Source organism: Carcharhinus amblyrhynchos, chromosome 26 (assembly GCF_965287045.1).
Source record: "Carcharhinus amblyrhynchos chromosome 26, sCarAmb.v2.hapA, whole genome shotgun sequence".
Lineage (NCBI taxonomy): Eukaryota > Metazoa > Chordata > Chondrichthyes > Carcharhiniformes > Carcharhinidae > Carcharhinus > Carcharhinus amblyrhynchos.
In genome coordinates this window covers 37,905,404-37,926,122 of record NC_137349.1, presented here as the reverse complement: position 1 = coordinate 37,926,122, position 20,719 = coordinate 37,905,404, and the positions used below count along the sequence as shown (strand labels likewise).

General features: G+C 44.5%; 1 protein-coding gene across 1 annotated transcript in view; it reads right to left on the bottom strand.

The window, feature by feature from the left end:
• Window positions 1–1,168: 1,168 nt before the first annotated feature.
• Window positions 1,169–20,719, bottom strand: part of LOC145358599 (cyclic AMP-responsive element-binding protein 3-like protein 3) — a 36,714-nt gene continuing 17,163 nt past the window's right edge. Inside the window, exons 4-10 of the mRNA XM_080212790.1 lie at window positions 17,909–18,027; window positions 16,106–16,219; window positions 12,715–12,821; window positions 10,012–10,080; window positions 7,003–7,087; window positions 4,993–5,089; window positions 1,169–2,783 (exon numbers count right to left, since the gene is read on the bottom strand). Of these exons, the coding sequence (XP_080068916.1) occupies window positions 2,437–2,783; window positions 4,993–5,089; window positions 7,003–7,087; window positions 10,012–10,080; window positions 12,715–12,821; window positions 16,106–16,219; window positions 17,909–18,027 (938 nt within the window). The 3' untranslated portion in view covers window positions 1,169–2,436. The remainder of the gene's footprint in view (window positions 2,784–4,992; window positions 5,090–7,002; window positions 7,088–10,011; window positions 10,081–12,714; window positions 12,822–16,105; window positions 16,220–17,908; window positions 18,028–20,719) is intronic.

The following is a 20,719-nucleotide window of genomic DNA, read 5'->3' as shown; positions in this document are numbered from 1 at the left end:
TCCCCAGAGCATAATAGACCTGTGAAATCCACCAGTTCATATGGTGAGCATCAGTCGACTGAGTTCCTTTATGAGGGAACAGGACCTGTTTCGAGCTGGGGTGAAGAAGCGGGTACGGCACAGAACTGCCAGGGCCTGGGTGAACTAATAGGGGCCCGAGGAAGCCCTGAGTGAAATCATTTCTTTCCTAAATTGGACCACATTTTATCCATTTTATTGCCTCTTCCAAGGGAACACATGACTCTGGGAAGGATGGTGAGCATCAGTCTCGTGGTGCATCACATCCGTGTGGAACAGACTAGATGGTCCAGTTTTCATGTTTTTCACATTTCATGTGTTTGTAATAGCATTAACACGTTGAGGAAACTTTGTCCCTTTGTTATCTGTGTTCCTACGTTTTGAGTATCTGAGAAGATTAAAGAAATTTGGCAGGTCAGCTATGACTCTCACCAACTTTTACAGATGCGCCACAGAAAGCATTCTTTCTGGTTGTATCACAGCTTGGTATGGGCTCCCGCTCTGCCCAAGACCACAAGAAACTACAAAAGATCGTGCATGTAGCCCAATCCATCACGCAAACCAACCTCCCATCCATTGACTCTGTCTACACTTCCCGCTGTCTCAGCAAAGCAGTCAGCATAATTAAGGACCCCACACACCCCGGATATTCTCTCTTCCACCTTCTTCCATCAGGAAAAAGATACAAAAGTCTGAGCCATGTCCCAACCGATTCAAGAACAGCTTCTTCCCTGCTGCTGTCAGACTTTTGAATGGACCTACCTCACGTTAAGTATGAATGGTATGCTTTGTCTGTGTAGCGCACAAGAAACAATACTTTTCACTGTATACTAATACATGTGACAATAATAAATCAAATCAAGTATCACTGAACTACAGTCTGGAAATTATTATTGGAAATATTAAGAGTATTAGTTGACAACATTTTGTATTTTGGAATATATTCTACTGTAGCATTAACACAATGAAAATAATCCATCAAAATTGGGCAATGTCATATGAAGCAAAATGCTAATACCACCGTTGGCCATTTTTGGGATTATGAGGCAAAAATTTGAAGATTTCTAGTTCCACTGAGATGGAAATTGTTAAAGGGGGTCCATAGTGTTTGAAAAATAATCCACAAATATATTTTTATAGGTCTGTGAAATTTTAATGACTTGCATTTATTCTGATTGCTACAGTGAAATCTTTACAAAAAAAATCAAGTTCAATGAACATCAACTAAATATTATTTTGGAAAGTCAGTTTACAAAGCAACAACAATAACAGTGATAAGTGGTGTACAGGCTGGAGGGTAAGGAAGCAGAGGGCAATGGTGAAGAGGGAGCTCTGTATGGTGAGGGATCGATGGCAAGGTAGGAGATGGCATGACAGAGTGGATGGCAAAGGATTAGAAAGGCAAAAGTTGGAGGCATGCTGAGTGAGGGATGGCACGAGGGAGTGGGGTCAGCAATTGGATTTGCGATCCCTGGTCAAAGGGGAGGATGGTAGTCATGATGTGGAGATGCCGGCGTTGGACTGGGGTAAACACAGTAAGAAGTCTGACAGCAGTACTACCGCAGGGAGGTCCATTGTTAACTTGTCGGACTACATACTTCAACCAGATACTTAAACCTGGTGTTGTCAGACTTCTTACAAAGGGGAGGAAACAGTCAGATCACAGGGGAGGGTCAAATGAGGAGAGCTCATTCAACACATTCTGGAGAACCCTGCAGTGCTCCCCATCACAACTTCCTCCCTCCTAGTCAGCTTAATCTCAAAGCCTAGGTGCTCAAGTTAACAATGGGGTTAGATGTCTGGATATCCATCCAAAAGTGTGCCAGAACATCACCATTGTGTGGAGAAGCAAAAACAAAAGTTGGATAAGAATTGAAACCAAGCTCAGAAAACGTGAGGCCCAGATATGTAAACCAGGGAGTGAGGCCAATTCACCAATGGAGCGTTGCCATGGGAGTCCAGCAGCTCTGGATCACACTGCTGACCAGGCTCAAGAAACAGGCAACAAGATAATTATCGGTACAACACGGAGTAAAGCAATATGTTTCCTTAAACTGTATCCAACTGGTGTTAACAGTATGATCATTATTGAAATGTGTCAGTTGATATACTGAGTATTAATGTTATGAAATTGGGATTGGTCATAATTAATGTCATTAAGACTGCTTTTAATGTAAAAAAAAATTAAATATTTACATTGTACCCAGTTAAAGCTAGGATACAGCAGGTCAAGCAGTGTCTGGACTATAAAGTACAGCCAATTTGAGGCTGTGGGGCTGTTTCTAATGTGCAAGGAAGAACTGGTACAATGTGTTTGGATGGAATGATGTAAATCTTATTCCAATCTTCAGTGCTTAATCAGCCATGATTCCTTTCCCCTTTAAACATCAATAAGAAAGTCCCAAATTTGAAAAGCCCCTACATTTCATCTCCATGGTCAGGGGTCAGTTCAGTCCATGGTGAATGTCCTAGTCCATGTTCTGCTGTATGGTCTTCAGGAATAAGATCTTCAAGGACTGTGATATCCTTGGCAATGGCACCATTCCTCAGTGAAGAGTTGGACCTGTTGGGCGAGAGGCTCTCAACATCACCAGTGAGTCCTTTGCCATTCACTGTTTGATCTTCTTTGTTAGCTGTGCCGCTGCTCTCCAAGGTGAGCTGGTCAGTCCAATCTGAATTCTTCTCTCCTGCAGCATGGTTGTGAGGACTGGCCAATACGTGAAGCACCCGGGATGACTCCAGATCATGCAGAGACCTGGAAAATACTGTAAAGACAATCAATGTTATAGGGCGGAATCTCGCTGGAATTTGGCAGAGTGTCAGTTCTGGTGAGAAAACTGGCATGGAACTCTCCAGCTCCAGTGGCCAATTTTCTCTCTGGATCTTGTAATTGTAACCGCAAAAAAAAAAGTGGACATAGTTTGTGTCATTTGTCTGGTGAGGCAGGGGCTCTTAAAACCAGGAACTGGATCAACTGAGATTGGAGTCCCAATTACTGGAGTACAATTAATCTCCCCCACAGACGTATCTGTGGTCTTGCCCAACCCCACCCTCCGCAATCGTCTCTGGCACCTCCACCCCCTCCTCCCGATCGACCCAGCATCAACCCCTTCCCCCCATCATCCCAGCATCAATCCCTTCCCCTGATTATCCCAGCAACCAGAGGGCTTCTCAATCCACCGATACAGCGGCCTCAGGCAGTGCTAGGGGAAGTGGGTGTGCCTCCTAATCAATAACTCGTTGTGCCCAGATGTAGTAACACTGGTAAGTTTCAGCTCCCCAGACCGAGAATACCTGACGCTAAAATGCCGTCCCTACTATCTTCTGCGGGAGTTCACCTCCGTTATCCTGATGGCAGATTACACTCCACCCCATGTGGATGTGAAGATTGCGCTGGACGAAATATACACCACTACAGATAGCCTTGATTCTAAACAGCCCGAGGCCTTGTTCATTGTGGCCAGGGATTTCAATCAGGCCAAGCTCAAGAGCAGCCTATCAAGATACCACCAACACATCTCCTGTTCCACCAGGAGCCAAAATATCCTGGACCACTGCTACACAAATATCAAACATGCCTACCGCTCTATCGCCCACCCATACTTTGGCAATTCAGACCACAAGGCTGTGCTCCTGTTCCCAGCTTACAAACAAGAACTGAACCGGGAGAATCCATCAAAGAAAGTGGTGTAATGTTGGTCTGAGGAATCGGATGATCTTCTACAGAGCTGCTTAGAGTCAGTGGCCTGGTCAGTATTGAAAAACTCTGCGACCAGCCTGAATGAATATGCCACTACAGTAACATTAATAAGCAAATCCACCTGTTTCTCAACCTGGAAACCGTGGATGAACAGAGATACCCACTGCTTGCTGAAGTCCAGGTCTGAGGCGTTCAAGTCAGGTGACCCTGACCTATGCAAGAAAGCCAGATATGATCTAAAGAGATCCATCGAAAAATAGTAACGGACCAAGCAGACTACGGCAAGGTCTGCAAGATGAAGGCATGTAAAATCACCAGCACCAATGTGCCCCTCCCTGATGATTTCAATGCGATCGATTTGAGCGGGGGGGTCAGTGAGAGCACACTCTCCACCCTGGATAAAGCTGTACCAGAAGTCACCATTGCAGACTTCAGAGCAGCCTTCTCAAAGGTCAACCCATGGAAAATAACTGGCCCGGATAGGGTACCCGGATAAGCACTGTGATTCTGCATGGACCAGCTGGCGGGGGTATTCACAGACATCTTTAACCTCTCTTTACAACAATCTGAACTCCCTACCTGCTTCAAGAAGACGACCATCATCCCGGTACCTAAGAAAAGCCAGGCAACGTGCCTTAATGACTATCGTCCAGTGGCTCAGTGTGAAGTGCTTCAAAATGGTACAAATCAATTCTGTCCTCCCAGATTACTTGGATCCACTACAGTTTGCCTACCGCTGCAACAAGTCCACAGCAGACACCATTTCCCTAGCTCTACATTCAACTCTGGAACATCAAAATGACAAAGACACCTACGTCAGACGCCTATTTATCAACCACACCTCAGCCTTCAACACCATGAAGTTTTGTTTTAACTCCTCAAGAATTTGGTCTTCGGATTCTGAGAACAGGCTCCCACCCACATTCCAATGAGGTGAATCATAGAGACTTTCACCTCTAGCTTGCTCTTTCTGTCCCGAAACATAGCAAACTAATCCATCTGTGATATTCAGTGATATCTTAGGATGGGTTCACATTGGCTTCCTTTCTACCCTTCCCATCTGGAGCCCATCACCATGACACAATAGCAGGTTAATTCTACAAGGGGATGTCTACTATCATCTGTTTTTAAAAATTTATATATCAAGTGACCAGGTTAATGCCCAAAGACATAAATTAGATTAAGAGTTCTATCTTCTGCTCATCACATGAGTCTAGTGTTGGGGTATTACCCCAATCACCTAGTGTTACGTTAATCTGGGTACCAGTACTAACCTCGTACAGGAGTGAAGTCATCTTCCTTTGCACCCTTATTAGCACCGAACAAGTTAAAGCTTGGGAAAATAATCAGGGCAAATGACAACATCAGCACCTGGAGAAAGAAAAGACTAAATGACAACTCACAATGACACTAACACTGTACTTCACCTTAAAGGAAGAGTGTTTTTAAGGAACAGTGTCTTCGAGACAATGGAGCGAATTTTATAGAACATAGAACATAGAACAATACAGCGCAGAACAGGCCCTTCGGCCCACGATGTTGCGCCGACCAGTTACAAAAACAATGACCCACTAACCTAAACCAATCCCTTCTCGTCCATAAACCTATCCACGGATCTCTTAAACGCCCCCAAACTAGGCGCGTTTACAACTGCATAGGAGGAGAATTATAGGAGGAGAATCTTGCTTGCCTGCCATTAGAAAAGTTAGTAAGAAGTCTCACAACATCAGGTTAAAGTCCAACCAGTTTATTTGATAGTAAACCCACAAGCTTTCAGGGTTTGCCCCTTCATCATTTGAGTGGAGAGTTCTGGTCTCATCTGACGAAGGGGCAAACCCCGAAAGCTTGTGGGTTTACTATCAAATAAACCTGTTGGACTTTAACCTGGTGTTGTGAGACTTCTTACTGTGTTTACCCCAGTCCATTGCCGGCATCTCCACATCATTAGAAAAGTTAGTCATAAACCAGCCAACTTTCGAAAGGCTGCTCCACAGTGAAAACACGCTGCTGGCGACTACCCAAGCAGATAGTGGACTTCCAACCCTCAGCAGGTGAAGGCTCCACCTTAGAGAGCTGGATACCAATCCAAGCGGCTGACAGCTCTAACAATCACAGCACCACGAGAACTCAGAACTGCAAGCGGTCCCGTGATGAAGACAGCAGTGAGTCCCAGACTCGGACAAGGCTGGGATTTTGGCTGGGGAGGGATCAGGCACCCAAGGGAGGGTTGTCAATGTGGCATGGGGTGTCAGATTTTGGTGGGGTGGCAAAAGGGTGATTTTGTACTGGGGGAGGAGAAAGGTGCTCCTGATGGGCAGAGTGCATCCCCCCCTCCCACCTCCCTGACAAAGGATGTAAGCCCCTTCTTTCCCATTTCTTTTATCTCAGATGGTGGGCTCACCACTCATACCCCTTGTCCATGTCGAATGTACTATGGTGTGGGCAGTGTAATATTCAGGTCAGCCAGTTTGTTAGCAAGCCCAATTTGTTGTTAATTATTATTTTTTAAATGGCAGAGAAATTGCTGATTTTCGGGCCCGTCTGCCTCCTGTATTGTGGAAAACCCATTGTGTTGATATTGGGGTCATGAACCCAAGCCAGCCCCCTGGGTTTTATGCATGTGTGGGGTGGCAGTAGTCCCAGTTTGAAAATCCCGGTCTGTGTCCTGTTCTAAATGCGTACAGGAATGCCAGAATTTCTAGGTTCCGTTTTCTTATCTCCTCCTGCCTCCTAAAGCTGTTGATTGCTTGCAGGGAGGCGGAGTGAGGGGGGAGGCTGCAGCACCTCAAATTCATGATGCTGTCATCCCATTAGTACTGCAGGGTCATCCAATAGGAATTGCTGCCTAGCCGCAGGTGTGGCTATGACGACACCATTTTAGACAAATGTGCTCACAAACAATAGACGTAAATTTACTCCATCTGTGAATGTATTGAGTTAACAAGCATCTACCGCAGTTCAATAATGATGGAAGTAAATCAGCCACTGCGAACAATAAGGGGGATGAAATTGGACATGGGCCCTGGACCACAAAGTAGGCAGATGCACATTGGTCGCTTGTTAATATGACCAGCTGATATTCCGCCTGAATGGAACAGATTATTGGGCAGAGGGTAGAACAGGCGTCAAATGTGATTCCGCCTGTTTTGTATCACCACCATGTGCACTTTCACTGCCTCTTCCTTCAGGCATTCCATTTTACCAACAAACACACCAAAAGATTATGGTTCATAGGCACATGCCTTGTGGGTATGAATAAAGCAATGACATAGCCAATGACATACCATGATACAGGTGCTAGTCTGTGCAGTCTTGCCTGTTGAATGCATGACCAGCATTTGGAGTTTTCTCAGTTGCTGCAGTAATGTCCTATAAGAAGGAAGCAACATTTAGAAAATTTTAGTTTGCGTTAATTCTTTCCAGACAATAACTGTCACAGACTATCAGGGAACATACTGCAAAACCACCAGAATACCTAGGAGAAAAAATGCATTCTCAACAAGATTAATGATACACTCTCCTCCAGTCAACTAGACTGAATCCGAATGCAACCCATTCAAAATACTCCAACCGTATTGAGATGGGGCCTGCCTGCTCCCAGATGCAAAGAACAAAGAACAACCCAGCACGGGAAACAGGCCCTTCGGCCCAACGAGCCAGCGCCGCCATCTTAACAAAGCATTTTCCTACACCTTGACCCGTGTGTATGCGTATGGTTGCACTGAATCTGGGGACACAGGTCAATCTTGATGATGCGAACATCCTTTGTATTTTGAATCTGAACATGTTCTGCACTGTAGAACTTACCACATTTGTCGCACTATTGCACAGAAGATTATATTCTGTCAGTGCTCACACCGTTACTCATAACAAACAGAGTTTGGAAATATATGATTGAGCAATCAGACAGTATTCAGACAACCAGACAAACCTGATTATATTGAGAGGGCCAGTGATATTCTTAGTTCTTGGGGCTAAAGGGATCAAAGGATATGGGGGGAAGGCAGGGTCAGAATATTGAATTTGGTGATCAGACATGGTCGTAATGAATGGAGGAGCACGCTCGAAGGGCCGAATGGTCCACTCTTGCTTCTAGTTTCTATGTTTCTAAAATGTCTATAATGGGGAAAGATCAGTGTTGCAAAACTCCTTAAATTCAATTTAAATATACATTACCTCATCAGCTCAATCCAGTCACATTAACAAGTTTTAATTTCTCTGGTGACCTTTCTGGAGTTTCTGACCACTCACCATCCAGCTTTCGGAGCGCTGCTCCTTCATCAGGTGAATGGAGTCTCCACTCACCTGACGAAGGAGCAGTGCTCCGAAAGCTCGTGATTCCAAACAAACCTGTTGGATTTTAGCCTGGTGTTGGGAATCTTCCAACTGTTCATCATCCTAGTCCTCGATTACCTACATTAGCTCCCAATTCCTCCACACTGCCAACATCTTACCCGCATGATGAAACCTTTTCATGGTCTTACCTCTCACAACCCTATAATTGACCGCCCTTCCAAATTTTGCGTTCACCTAAATTTGCAATTCCTCCTCTCTTTCATCACCTCAATATCTGCTCCTGTGCCTTCATTCCAGGATTCTCTTCCTAAATCCCTAAGCATTGTTACCTCTGCCTTCCTTTAAGATCCTCCGTAAAACCCATCTCTTTGGTCAAGATTTTAAAGCCTTCTAATAATCCTTTTATCTAGGAATGCTTTTTCTACCTACTGACACCTTTGTGAAGACCCTTTAGATGTTTGTGGATTTTAAAGGAATTCTATAAATGCAAGTTGTTGTTTTGCCTACTAGGCGTTAACACCAGGTGAAAATAAAACTCACTAAAGCAGAAAGCACTAATCTGATCAGTAAGAGTGAAATGACAGAAGGATATAAGCTGATTCTCACCCAGAGGCAGTTTGAACTCCATTTGGTCAACTGGTATTCACTATGTCTTTCCTAAGCCCTTTTTAACAACGTCACTCTGGGCCACTTTCAGTACTGTTTTTTTACCAAAGTATGACGATGAACTGACTGTCTAAGCGAGCAGTTCTGAAACTTCAGTGTGTGACTGCATAAGCAATTAGAGTTAGAGAATCACATCACACAATGAAGGCCATTCATTGAACCACAGAATCCCTACAGCGCAGAAGGAGGCCATTCAGACCAGCGAGTCTGCACCAACTCTCCAAAAAAGCATCTTACCCAGGCCTGCCGCATCCCCACGACCCCACACATTTACCATGGCTAATCCCTCTAATCTACACATTGGGGTAGCACGATAACACAGTGGTTAGCACTGCTGCTTCACAGCACCAGGAACTTGGGTTCAATTCTCAGCTTGGGTCATTGTCTATGTGGAGTTTGCATGTTCTTCCCGCGTCTGTGTGGGTTTCTTCCAAGTGATCTGGTTTCCTCCCACACTGTGCTAACCACTGTACAACCATGCTTGTGGTGAAAAAGCAATCCAATTAGTCCTATTCCTCAGCTCTTTCCCCAAAATTTACAGGTGTGCCGACACTGCAACACGTCAAATAATACAAAAACATAACTCGGGACAATTAATGATATTTTCTCCAAGGATTGGAACTGGGCAATCCTATTTTATTTGGAACTGGGTAATCCTATTTCATTTGTACCGGGGTGTTGCTGAGAGTTCTTCCTCCTCCAAGGCAGCAGTGCTGACTGTAAAGCAAAAGCTCAGGTGGGACAATGCCAGGTTTGGCTCTGAGTCCCCATGAGGTGAACACTCCAAGACCCCAGCACTGTCTCCAGCGGAACCTGCTCTCACAACTGTTCTCCCTTTCCGTTCTCAGAACTCTTCCCGGTCTCACAACATTTTCCAGTCCCCACCCCGCCTTTATGCAACTCAATCAAAATTTTTCAATGACAATAGGACCTTATTACTTTTCTAGTGATTACCACTGATTAAGATGATCTCTACCTTACTGAAGACCAGCTTTGGAATTAGATGGAATATGAATGGCTGGGCTACATTGTTACACTGTCTTCGAATGTACTGAAGTCCTGGTTTGATGCTATAAATTACCTTCCAGAGAAGATGTTCTTGGGATCCACACCAATTGGTGAAGCCAAAACCAAGACATACCTTTCCTTGATTGTGAGAGATTATTGACTTGTTCAGTCTCGGTTCTTCTCCCACGCAACCCAGTGTCCCTGCTATCCCCTATTGATATGTGCTCAATGATACCCATTACCTGTTACTCTTAAGCTTAACAATGACAGTAACAAACTTTAACAATGTAATTAACAAGATATTAGCACAGGAGATCACTTACGTATTCTGTTTCTCCAGACGGATGACTTTTCTCTGCAATTCATAGTTCTGGGCCGTGCAGGCTGCCATCCTGAAGGTAAAAGTGAGAGGACACAAGGGTATGATAAGTATAACAGAGAGCCCTGGGTAACCCCAATATAACAAAGAGTACTGTAACCGGAATACAGCTGAGGTCTGAGTGCACGTGAGCTTTGTCTTTTAGTGCAGCATGATGGCAGTGATTAACACTGCTGCCTCGATTCTGACCTTGGGTGACTGTCTGTGTGGAGTTTGCACGTTCTCCCCGTGTCCGCATGGGTTTCCTCCGGGTGCTCTGGTTTCCTCCCACAGTCCAAAGATGAGCAGATTAGGTGGATTGGCCACGATCAATGTGTAGGGTTATGAGTTAGGGTGGGGAATTGGGCCTAGGTAGGGTGCTCTTTTGGACGATCAGTGAAATGGCTATGGGCTGAGTGGCATTTTTCTGCCCAGTAGTGATTCTATGGACTGTCACAGGGATTACAGGGACCACAATTATTTACAATTTACATTAACGACTTGGACTGTTGCCAAGTTTGCGGATGATACAAAAATAGGTGGGAAGGCAAATGGTGAGGCTGACACAAAGAGTCTACAGACAGCTATTGAGAGGTTAGGTGAGCAAACAAAAACTTAGCAGATGGAATATAATGTAGGAAAATGTGAAGTTATTCACTTTGGTAGGAAGAATAAAGGAGCTGAATATTATTTAAATGGAGAAAGACAGCAGAAAGTCACAGCACAGAGGAATTTGGGGGCCCTCGTGCATAATTCTCAAAAAGCTAGCGTGCAAGTTTAGCAGGGAATAGGGAAGGCAAATGGAATGTTGGTCTTTATTTCAAAAGGAATGAAGTATAAAAATAGGGAAGCCTTGCTAAAATTATACAAGGCACGAATTAGACCACATCTGGAATACTGTGAACACTCTAGTTCCCCTTATCTAAGGAAATATATACTGGCATTGGAGGGCACTCCAGAGAAGTTCACGAGGATGTGGAGGGATTTTCTTATGAGGGGACTTTAAGTAGGTTAGCTGTACTAGAGTTTAGAAGAATGTGAGACAACCATATTGTGACATGGGCAGGCACGGTTGCACAGTGGTTAGCACTGCTGCTTCACAGCTCCAGGGTCCTGGGTTCTATTCCTGGCTCAGGTTACTCTCTGTGTGGAGTTTGCACATTTTCCTCGTGTCGGCGTGGGTTTCCTCCAGGAGCTCCGGTTTCCTCCCACAGTCCAAAAATGTGTGGGTTAGGTTGATTGGCCGTGCTAAAAAATTGCCCCTTAGTATCCAGGAATGCATAGGTTAGAGGGATTAGTGAGTATGATATGGGGGTAGGATCTGGGTGGAATTGTGTTCGGTGCAGACTCGATGGGCCAAAGGGTCTCTTTCTGCACTGTAGGGTTCTATAATTTCTATGACATATAGGATTCTCAGGGTGCTTGACAGAGTAGATATTGTTTCCCTTTGTGGAGGAGTTTAGGACCAGACAGCATAATCTCAGAGTAAGTAAGGGTGAGGAGAAATCTCTTCTCTGAGGATAGTGAATCTGTGGAATTCTTTACCACAGAAAGCTGTAGAGGTTGGGTCAGTAAGTATGTCCAAGGCTGAGATAGAGAGATTTTTAATCAGTGAGGGAATCGAGGGTTATGGGGATAAAACGAGGAAGTGGAGCTGAGGATTATATCCGATCAGTCGTGATCTCACTGACTGACGGAGCAGACTTGAAGAGTTAAATGGCTTATTTCTGCTCCTAGGTCTTATGGTCTAAGTCCCATCCACCCACATGCAGCCACATTGCTGCGACTCAAAGAGTCCTTTAATGCTGGCTAGGATGGAGGGGATGTGCTTCACCACTGACAAACCACTTAGTTAATAGCCTCACAATGATTTTCCTGCACCAGCCTGAACTGCCCTTTGTCAAAGATTAAATGTTGAACTGGCACAGACAGAGATTGGGTAAAATCATAGAACCATAGAATCCTACAGTGCAGAAAGAGGCCATTCAGCCCATCGAGTCTGCACCAACCATAATCCCACCCAGATCCTATTCCTGTAACCCCTCATATTTACCTTGCTAATACCTCTAACACTAAAGGCAATTTTAGTGTGGCCAAACAACCTAATCTGCACATCTTTGGACTATGGGAGGAAACTGGCGCACCCAGAGGAAACCCACGCAGATATGGGGAGAATGTGCAAACTTCACACAGACAGTGACCCAAGCCAGGAACCAAGCCCGGGTCTCTGGCGCTGTGAGGCAGCAGCACTAATCACTGTGTCACCCCAAAACGTGCACAAGTTACACCGTTGACCTCTGCTCCAATCCCTCTGAAACCTCAGCAGGTGACATATTTCAGCCTTTCAAAACGGATTGGGGGCTGAAAGATGCAGGAGAGAGCCACTCTACTCACGTATGAATTGCTGTTCCATTTTTGTCCTGGCTTCTGAGGACGTATGTGATGTGCCCAGAGGATAATGTGACCTTGTCACACTCTGTCCTTCACACTTCCTTCAATCTTCACCCTCCCTGTCACGCCTTTTTTCCCTTATCCCTTTGCCCCCAATTCCACTACCCCTTTGCCCCAATTCCACCACAGTGTTAGCTGCGATAGGCCTGTCAGCACAAAGTCAGTGGCAAGTCCCCGTACCACTCTGCCAGGTGTCGTTCCAACCATTATCCCTCACCTGTTTTCCAGGCCGTCAATGTACTCCTTCTTCTTTTTGCGGCTCTCTTGCGCAGACTGTTTATTCCGGATCTTTCTCCTGATCTTCTTTAAAATCCGTTCTTCTTGCTGAGAAAGGGAAAAGAACACAACTCATCCAATCCATTCACATCCTGATTCAATTACTGCTAATAGAGCACAAGAGAGAGGGAGGGAGGGAGAGGAAGAGAGAGAAAAAGAGAAAAACAGAGGGAATGTGTGTGTGAGAGAGGGAATGAGCAAGGGAGAAAGAAGGTATGTTTGAGAGACAAAAGGGAGAGAGTATGTGTGAGATAGGTACAGATAAAAGGAGACATAAGGAAAGGGAGACCATGAGGATAAGATAGAAAGAGATGGAGAAAAGGGGTCAGTGCATGTGTGTGTGAGAGATGGGTGGAGAGGGGTGGAGAGAGAATGTATATGTTATATAAGATAATGAAAGGGATGGATAGGGTAGAGGTAGAGAGATTCTTCCCACTCAGAAAGGATAGCAGGACTAGAGGGCACAGCCTCAAGATAAAGGGGGGGCAGTTTAGAACGGAGTTGAGGAGGAACTTCTTCACTCAAAGGGTGGTGAATCTCTGGAATTCTCTGCCCGTTGAAGTGGTGGAGACTACCTCACTAAATATATTTAAGTCACGGGTAGATAGGTTTTTGACAGACAGGGGAATTAAGGGTTATGGGGAGAAAGCGGGAAAGTGGAACTGAGCCACTTCAGATCAGCCATGATCTTATTAAATGGCGGGGCAGGCTCGAAGGGCTAGATGGCCTACTCCTGCTCCTATTTCTTATGTTCTTATAACATGGGCTGTGCCTGTAACAGTCCGCCCTGTCCAACATTTCCAATTGGCGGAGGGGGAGGGGTCAAGAAACTTGTGTTTCCCATTTAAGGGGCCGATGGGCAAATTTTGGAAAAATAATGTTCGGCACAATGTTAAAACAAACTTCAAAAAAAATGCTGCGGTAGTAAGAAAAGAAATAATTGCTGAGCAAAAATCAAGTAATGTCATAGCAATAAATTGTTATGTTTCAAAGAGCAATCAATAAAATGACAGGCCTGAGGGAGGCCTTATGTTCTTATGAATGGGGGAGGAGGAAAAAGGGACACACCAAACTGCAAACAATCAAACTGGAATTAGCTGCCGGCTTTTAATGGAAGGAGCAGAAAAAAAAAATCAGGCGACTGATTCCTTCAGAGGGAGAAGACGGCAATTAAAGCATAGGCAGTTTGTGTAACAATACTCTTTCACCCCATCAATATCCGGGAGGGAGTTTAACCCACTGGCGAGACAGAACATGTACCTGTAATTAAGTGGACCTTTTGGGTTTTGGGCAGAAGAATATTAGTGGGTATGTTCTATCAGTTAAATAAACATCCCTTAAATAAAAATCTCCTTTATTTTTGGTAAAAAGCTTGGGAATAGCAGAAAATGTTTTCCTACCTCTGTAAAAGGGACTGAAAGTTCTGATTCAAGATACTGTAGTGAGTACTGAAGGACTGACTATTCCATTTCACTAACACACACTTGGCAGGTATGCCTTCTATAATTTTCTATCTCTGTCATGGCACCTTCTGGCAGTATGGACCTGTGAAGGGACTTGTTCTGTTTCTGCAGGCCTGTATATAACTACAGCTTTCAATGTATTTTATTGTTTGGCCTTCTATCCATGTCTTCATACTCTACACGCTGATATTGACCACACATCCCCCCAAGACACTCCATCCTCCCAGTGTCTGTTTCTATGTTGCTAAGTTTGCCAGTAAAGCCATGGTGGAGGAGGATGATTAATTTCTCTAAAAACCCAGCAATGGCAGGGAATTCACAGCAGGTCTATCAACAACTGAAAGAAGGGAAGACAGCTCAATGTTCCAGGCGGATTATGCCTGCCAAGATAGGAATCCAAAACCTGAACCCATTATCCTCTCCGGAGGCATCTGGATGTGCAATGTTATTTCTGATTTCTCTTTTCTCATCCCAATCAGTTGCAGCAAACCACCCCACCTGACAGCTTGACTGAGATTGGCAATTCGCCATTTGCCAAAACTGGAGTTGGCCATTTACTGAAACAAGAATTGGCCATTAGGCTCCCTGAGCCTGACTGCACTAAATTAGAGCATGGTTGTGCTGTGTTTTAATTCCATTTACCTGCCTTGGTTCTGTAACCTTTAACACTCTTACCGAACTAAAACATGCCAACCTCAGTTTTGACATTTCAACAACTTTCCAATAATTTTTTATTTGTCACCTCAACAGCTTTTGTGGGGGACAGAATTACCTCTTACCCATGGCTTCCTGGTACCACCTTTGAATAGCCTAGCTCTAACTGTGATGTCCCATAGCTCTGGGCTGTCCCCACTGCGATTCTCTCTGCAGTCACAATACCAACGCCCCCCCAAACTGCCCAGAAAGAATAACTTAACTGTATCTACCATATTCATTCCTTAAGCATCTCAATAAACCCTTAATCTTCTATACTGAAGGGAATACACACTTAAGCAATCTGTCCTCCTAATTTATCCATGATGTAGAGACGCTGGCGTTGGACTGGGGTGGGCACAGTACAAAGTCTCACAACACCAGGTTGAAGTCCAACAGGTTTACATGGAATCACAAGCTTTCAGAGCACCGCTGATTTATCGGGTGATTCCAAATAGACCAACTGGACTTTAATCTGGTGTTGCGAGGCTTCTTATTCGTAATTTAACCATTCTAGCACCAGTATCATTCTAGTGAATCTGTGCTGCCACCATACCCTTCCTGAGATGAGGTGTCCAAAACTGAATGTTCAAGAGGGCTTCTAACCAGAGCACTAATTGTAACATAACTTCCACCCATTGTATTCCAGAACTCTTGAGACAAAGGATAACATTTCCAAAATAACAAACAATGCACTTCCTGTAGTTCACACTGGTTCACTTACCATCTGTCTGCTCCAGTTACTACCAGTGTGCTTCAGTTATTGCCAGCCTACTGCAGGTAGCACTGGCTTGCTCCAGACATTACCAGCCTGTTCCGGTTAGTGCCGACCTGTTCCTGGTTAGCACCGACCTGCTCCAATGAGCACCGACCTAGTCTGGGTAGCACCAATCTGCTCTGTTAGCACGGACCTGTTCCTGGTTAGCACCAAGCTGCTCCGGTTATCATGACCTGCCCCGGTTAGCACCGACTTGCTCCAATGAGCACTGACCTACTCTGGTTAGCACTGACCTGCTCTGGTTAGCACTGACCTGTTCCGGTTATCATGACCTGCCCCAGTTAGCACCGACTTGCTATGGTTAGCAGCAGTCTGCTCTGGTTAGTACTGCCCCTTTCTGATTCAGTCCACCTCTGCTCTGGTTTGAGCAACACAAGCGATGATTAGCTGTCACGTACCTTAGTCAGCGGCAGCTGTGATGGGAGCGTGACCCCCTCTTTCACCAACAATTTCTTCTCATCTTCATTGAGTACGAGCTCTCGAATCTGGTGTGGCTGCAGCTGCGGCTTGTGCTGTTATTGCAAAAAAGGAAATGAGAGTCTGTGATAAATACGTAAAGTGGAGATGTTGGTATTGGACTGGGGTAAACACAGCAAGAAGTCTCACAACACCAGGTTGAAGTACAACAGGTTTATTTGGTAGCAAAAGCCACAAGCTGTCAGAACACTGTTCCTTCATCAGTAACTCACCTGATGAAGAGGCAGCACTCCAAAAGCTAATGGCTGGTACTACCAAATAAACCTATTGGACTTTAACCTGGTGTTGTGAGACTTCTTACTGTAAATACATAAACACAGAGGGAACAGTAGAGTTATTGCAGCAAAGGGAAAAAAAGGAAGATTTACATTTATATAGCGCCTTTCACAACTCAGGACACCTCAAAGCCCAATGTTGATACTGCTGATGTTTAATGTTGGAATTGCAGCAGCCAATCACAGCAAGCTGTCACAAACAGCAACATGATCATCTGTTTTTAGCAGAGGGATGTTGGCTGAGGGATGAACATTGACGAGGAAGAACTCCCCTGCTCTTCAAATAATATCATGGGACTTTTTTTACATCCACCCGAGAGGGCAATTGAAGCCTCAGTTCATTGTGTCATCCGGAAGATGGCACCTCTGACAATGCAGCACTGCCTCAGTACTGCACTGATAGGTCAACCTGGAATATCCCAGAAGGGAGAAACAGCTTGGACCAATTTTCTTATTTCCCTGTTTTACTGGTGGTCCATTTTAAATTACGTGGCCAGAATTTTTCAGCCATTCACACTAGTGGGATTCTCTGTTCCTGCTGCAGTGAATGAAGATGTGGCTGAGCGCCAAATTCTCCCTCCTCTCTTGCAGCAGAGTTGGGGCGTGATCAGCCGGAAAGCTCCCCACTACAAGACCAGTACGAACCCAGTATTCTTATTTCCCTGATTTACTGTTTTCTTCCTCCTGGGAAATCTTCCTGGGTGACTCAGAGACAAGACTGCTTCTGATCCGGGCTGGCTTTAACAAGGGCATTGGTATCAAATTCAAACCCAGGGACTGTCATTAACTAGCAGGAGGATTTATAACTTTTCCCTCCTTTCATTCGATATCAATATTTTACCTCGGTACAAATATAAACTTTAATGAACAGTCCTAAGTTATCAAGTACCTCACAAAGTATCAATTAGGCAACTAGTTAGGTCCAAAGTGAACAAGTGGTCAACTGATGATTGTGAAGCCGCATGGGCTAGCATAGCCAATTGTTACAGCCCAGATAAAGGCCATTCAGCCCATTGAAGTGGTGGTGGCTACCTTATTGAATATATTTAAGTCACGGGTAGATGGATTTCTGATCGATAAGGGAATTAAGGGTTATGGGAAGAAAGTGGGTAAGTGGAACTGATCCACTTCAGATCAGCCACGATCTTATTGAATGGCGGGGCAGGCTCGAGGGGCTAGATGGCCTACTCCTGCTCCTATTTCTTATGTTCTTATTATGTCTATGCAGGCTTTAGGCTAGACCATTGCTAGAGCATCTCTCCTTATGGCCTGTCTCACTGAGTGCCTCTGTCCGTGAAGTTGTTTTAAACCTACAAGTTGCGATTAATTTCTCACTCGACCCTGCATTAAAACCAAACTAAAGAGATCAAATGTAAGAAAGGGCACAGCACCCAGGTTAGAGACATTAACTCAGAATAACTTAATCACGCCGAACGCACAGAGTCTCACCATTTCACTTGTGTTAGAAAGCAGTAAATCCTTGACAGTGAGTGCCAGGAAATTATTGGGAGCAGATTGTTCCGGAATGTTCTGCCTCCCTTCCTCAAAGAGTTCAGAGTTCCAGTCATCTGAGAAATTAAAAACAGAAAAGGACACAACAATCTGTTAACATTTACCTCAGAATTTCTATTAGCCGGCCTGTGAATATATAAGAGCTTTCATTTATCTAGCGCCTTTAACATGGTAAAGCGTCTCAAGATGGTTCATAGGAAGAGTTATAAAACTAAGTTTGTCTCATATGGATACATTTAAACATTATGATTGCTCAAAGGGGTAGGTGTTAAGGGAGTCTCAATTGGGGAAAGACAGGTGGTGAGGGAAAGATGTCAAGGGAGAGAATTTCAAGGCTGAGGGTCTGAAAGTGGAACATTGGCGGAACAAAGTGAGTGGAGGATGCGCAAGAGACCAAAACTGAACGAACGCAGAGATCTCACAATATTTTAGGGCTACAGGAGGTTACAGAGGAAGGGAGGAGCGAGGCAGGGAAAGGTATTTGAATAAAAGGACGAACATTTTAAATATAAAGCATGAATAGATTGAGAACCAATGTCCATTAGATATGGTAAGAAGTTTCACAACACCAGGATAAAGTCCAACAGGTTTATTTGGAATCATGAGCTTTCAGAGTGCTTCATCAGGTGAGGAAGGAGCAGTGCTCCGAAAGCTCGTGATTCCAAATAAACCTATTGGACTTTAACCTGGTGTTGTGATACTTCTTACTGTGTCCACCCCCCAGTCGAATGTCAGGTTCTCTATATCATCATTAGATATAGGGATGAGGTGTGTGTGTGAGTTAGTGCCAGTGAGGATAAAAGCAGCAGTGTTATGGATGAGCTAAAGCCATAAGCAGGCTGACCAGAAGACCATTAGTTTAGCCACGATATCGGAAGCTAAGCCAGAAAGTGATTGAAGTAAACAGAAGTCAACAGAAAAGAAAATGTAGATAAAAATCCACTATGAAATGGTCAGCAATTCTAAATACACATGCTTGTGAACTTGCTGTCTTGTTCCAATATTTGGAGTTTCTCTGTTTTTAATGGTACCTGGATAACTCTTCCAGAAATGTAATATTCAATGTTTCCATGAGTTTTAACTTGTCAGGTATAATCCTGACAGGTGAAGTGTTGAGGTACAGAATGAGGGGTGACAAAATGGAAAATTTATGGTTTCATTTGAGGTTATATAATTCTGAGAGGGTTTTCATGTTGGCAATCTAGTAACAAGGGTACACAAATTCATCAGGGCAAATTTTCCCGTTCCTCCCACTACGGGAATCGGAGAGGGCGAGGGGAGGCCATGGAAAGGTCCATTGACCTCGGGTGGGATTTTTCGGTTTCGGGGTGAGCGCAGCCAGAAAATCCCTCCCAAAATGACAGGAATGAGGTGGGGGGTTGGGTCGCCGACTGTGATTAAAATGGATTCCTGGAGGTTTCATTACGTGGCTTGTGGGCGGCATGACGGCACAGTGGTTAGCACTGCTGCCTCACACCGCCAGAGTCCCAGGTTCAGTTCCAGCCTCAGGTCATTGTCTGTGCAGAATCTCGCCATTTCAGCCTGGGTTTCCGCCGGGTGCTGTGGTTTCCTCCCACAGTCCAAAAATGTGCGGGTTAGGTTGATTGACCATGCTAAATTGCCCCTTAGTGTCAGGGGGATTAGCAAGGAAAAGGTATGGGTTGTGAGTATAAGGCCCGGGTGGGATTGTGGTCAGTATGGACTTGATGGGCTGAACAGCCCATACTGTGGGGATTCTATGACTTGTCCCGCACTCCAGCCTTTCTTTCCACCATTTTCAATATGTTCCTGTCAAAGAGTGCAATAATTTTCTTCGCCTGATCTGTGACATGGAGCCAGAAATTCATGTAACCTTTCTCATTAATGGTTAGATTAATGCATTGAGCAATTCCAAACTACCATCGAGATAATAATCTTTTGTGACATTATCATGATTATGTAAATTATCTTATGTATGCAATAAAATATGCAACAGATTTTGAAAACAAGATCAGTGTGAGTTGCTACTGTCCTTGATATTGAAACCAAGTACTCATTTGCACTAGATTTCTCCAGATAAAACCGTAGATGCTATAACTGCAACGAGTTACTATTTACAAAAGAGGGGAGCTGGAATCTTTAATAAATGACACGTGATTTCGAGGAGGGGACAGATGAGAAAAGTAACCCATAAAAATGTGCATTTGGAAGCTTTTGGATCTCAAAAGGGATATGTTGGACATTTTTGAAAATTAAAGGCAGGATATTTATTATTGCTTTGTTAATTGGATCTCATTTGGAGGTGGGCTCCAGCGCTGGGTCCCACCTTCAGCTTAATGCCTGAACTTTTGTTGAGTGACATTCAAACTCTTTGAATGGAATTGCCTGGTCCAACTTTCACGCCAGCTGCTGGGCTGTGTGCAATCATAATACCACCACTTTAGCTGCTTCCAGTGCTCACAGGGATACCAACGCAAATGCCTTTCTCAAGGCAGTGTGTCACACGGGCCATGTTAGAAGCAGCTAGTGGTGCTCAAGAGGGCAATTGGCATCCCAAGTACCGTTTACAGCAGTGCTACAGGTACAACTTCCTCAACCATGAAGCAAGATAATCTGACGCAAGAGGACAACATCCCTGGGCCAGAATCGATTGTACCATGCATCTTAAAAGAACCTAAAGAGCAGTGGTATTATTATACATACTGAGTTTAATAATTCATTACAAGAATTATAGAATCCCTACAGTACAGAAAGAAGCCATTTGGCCCA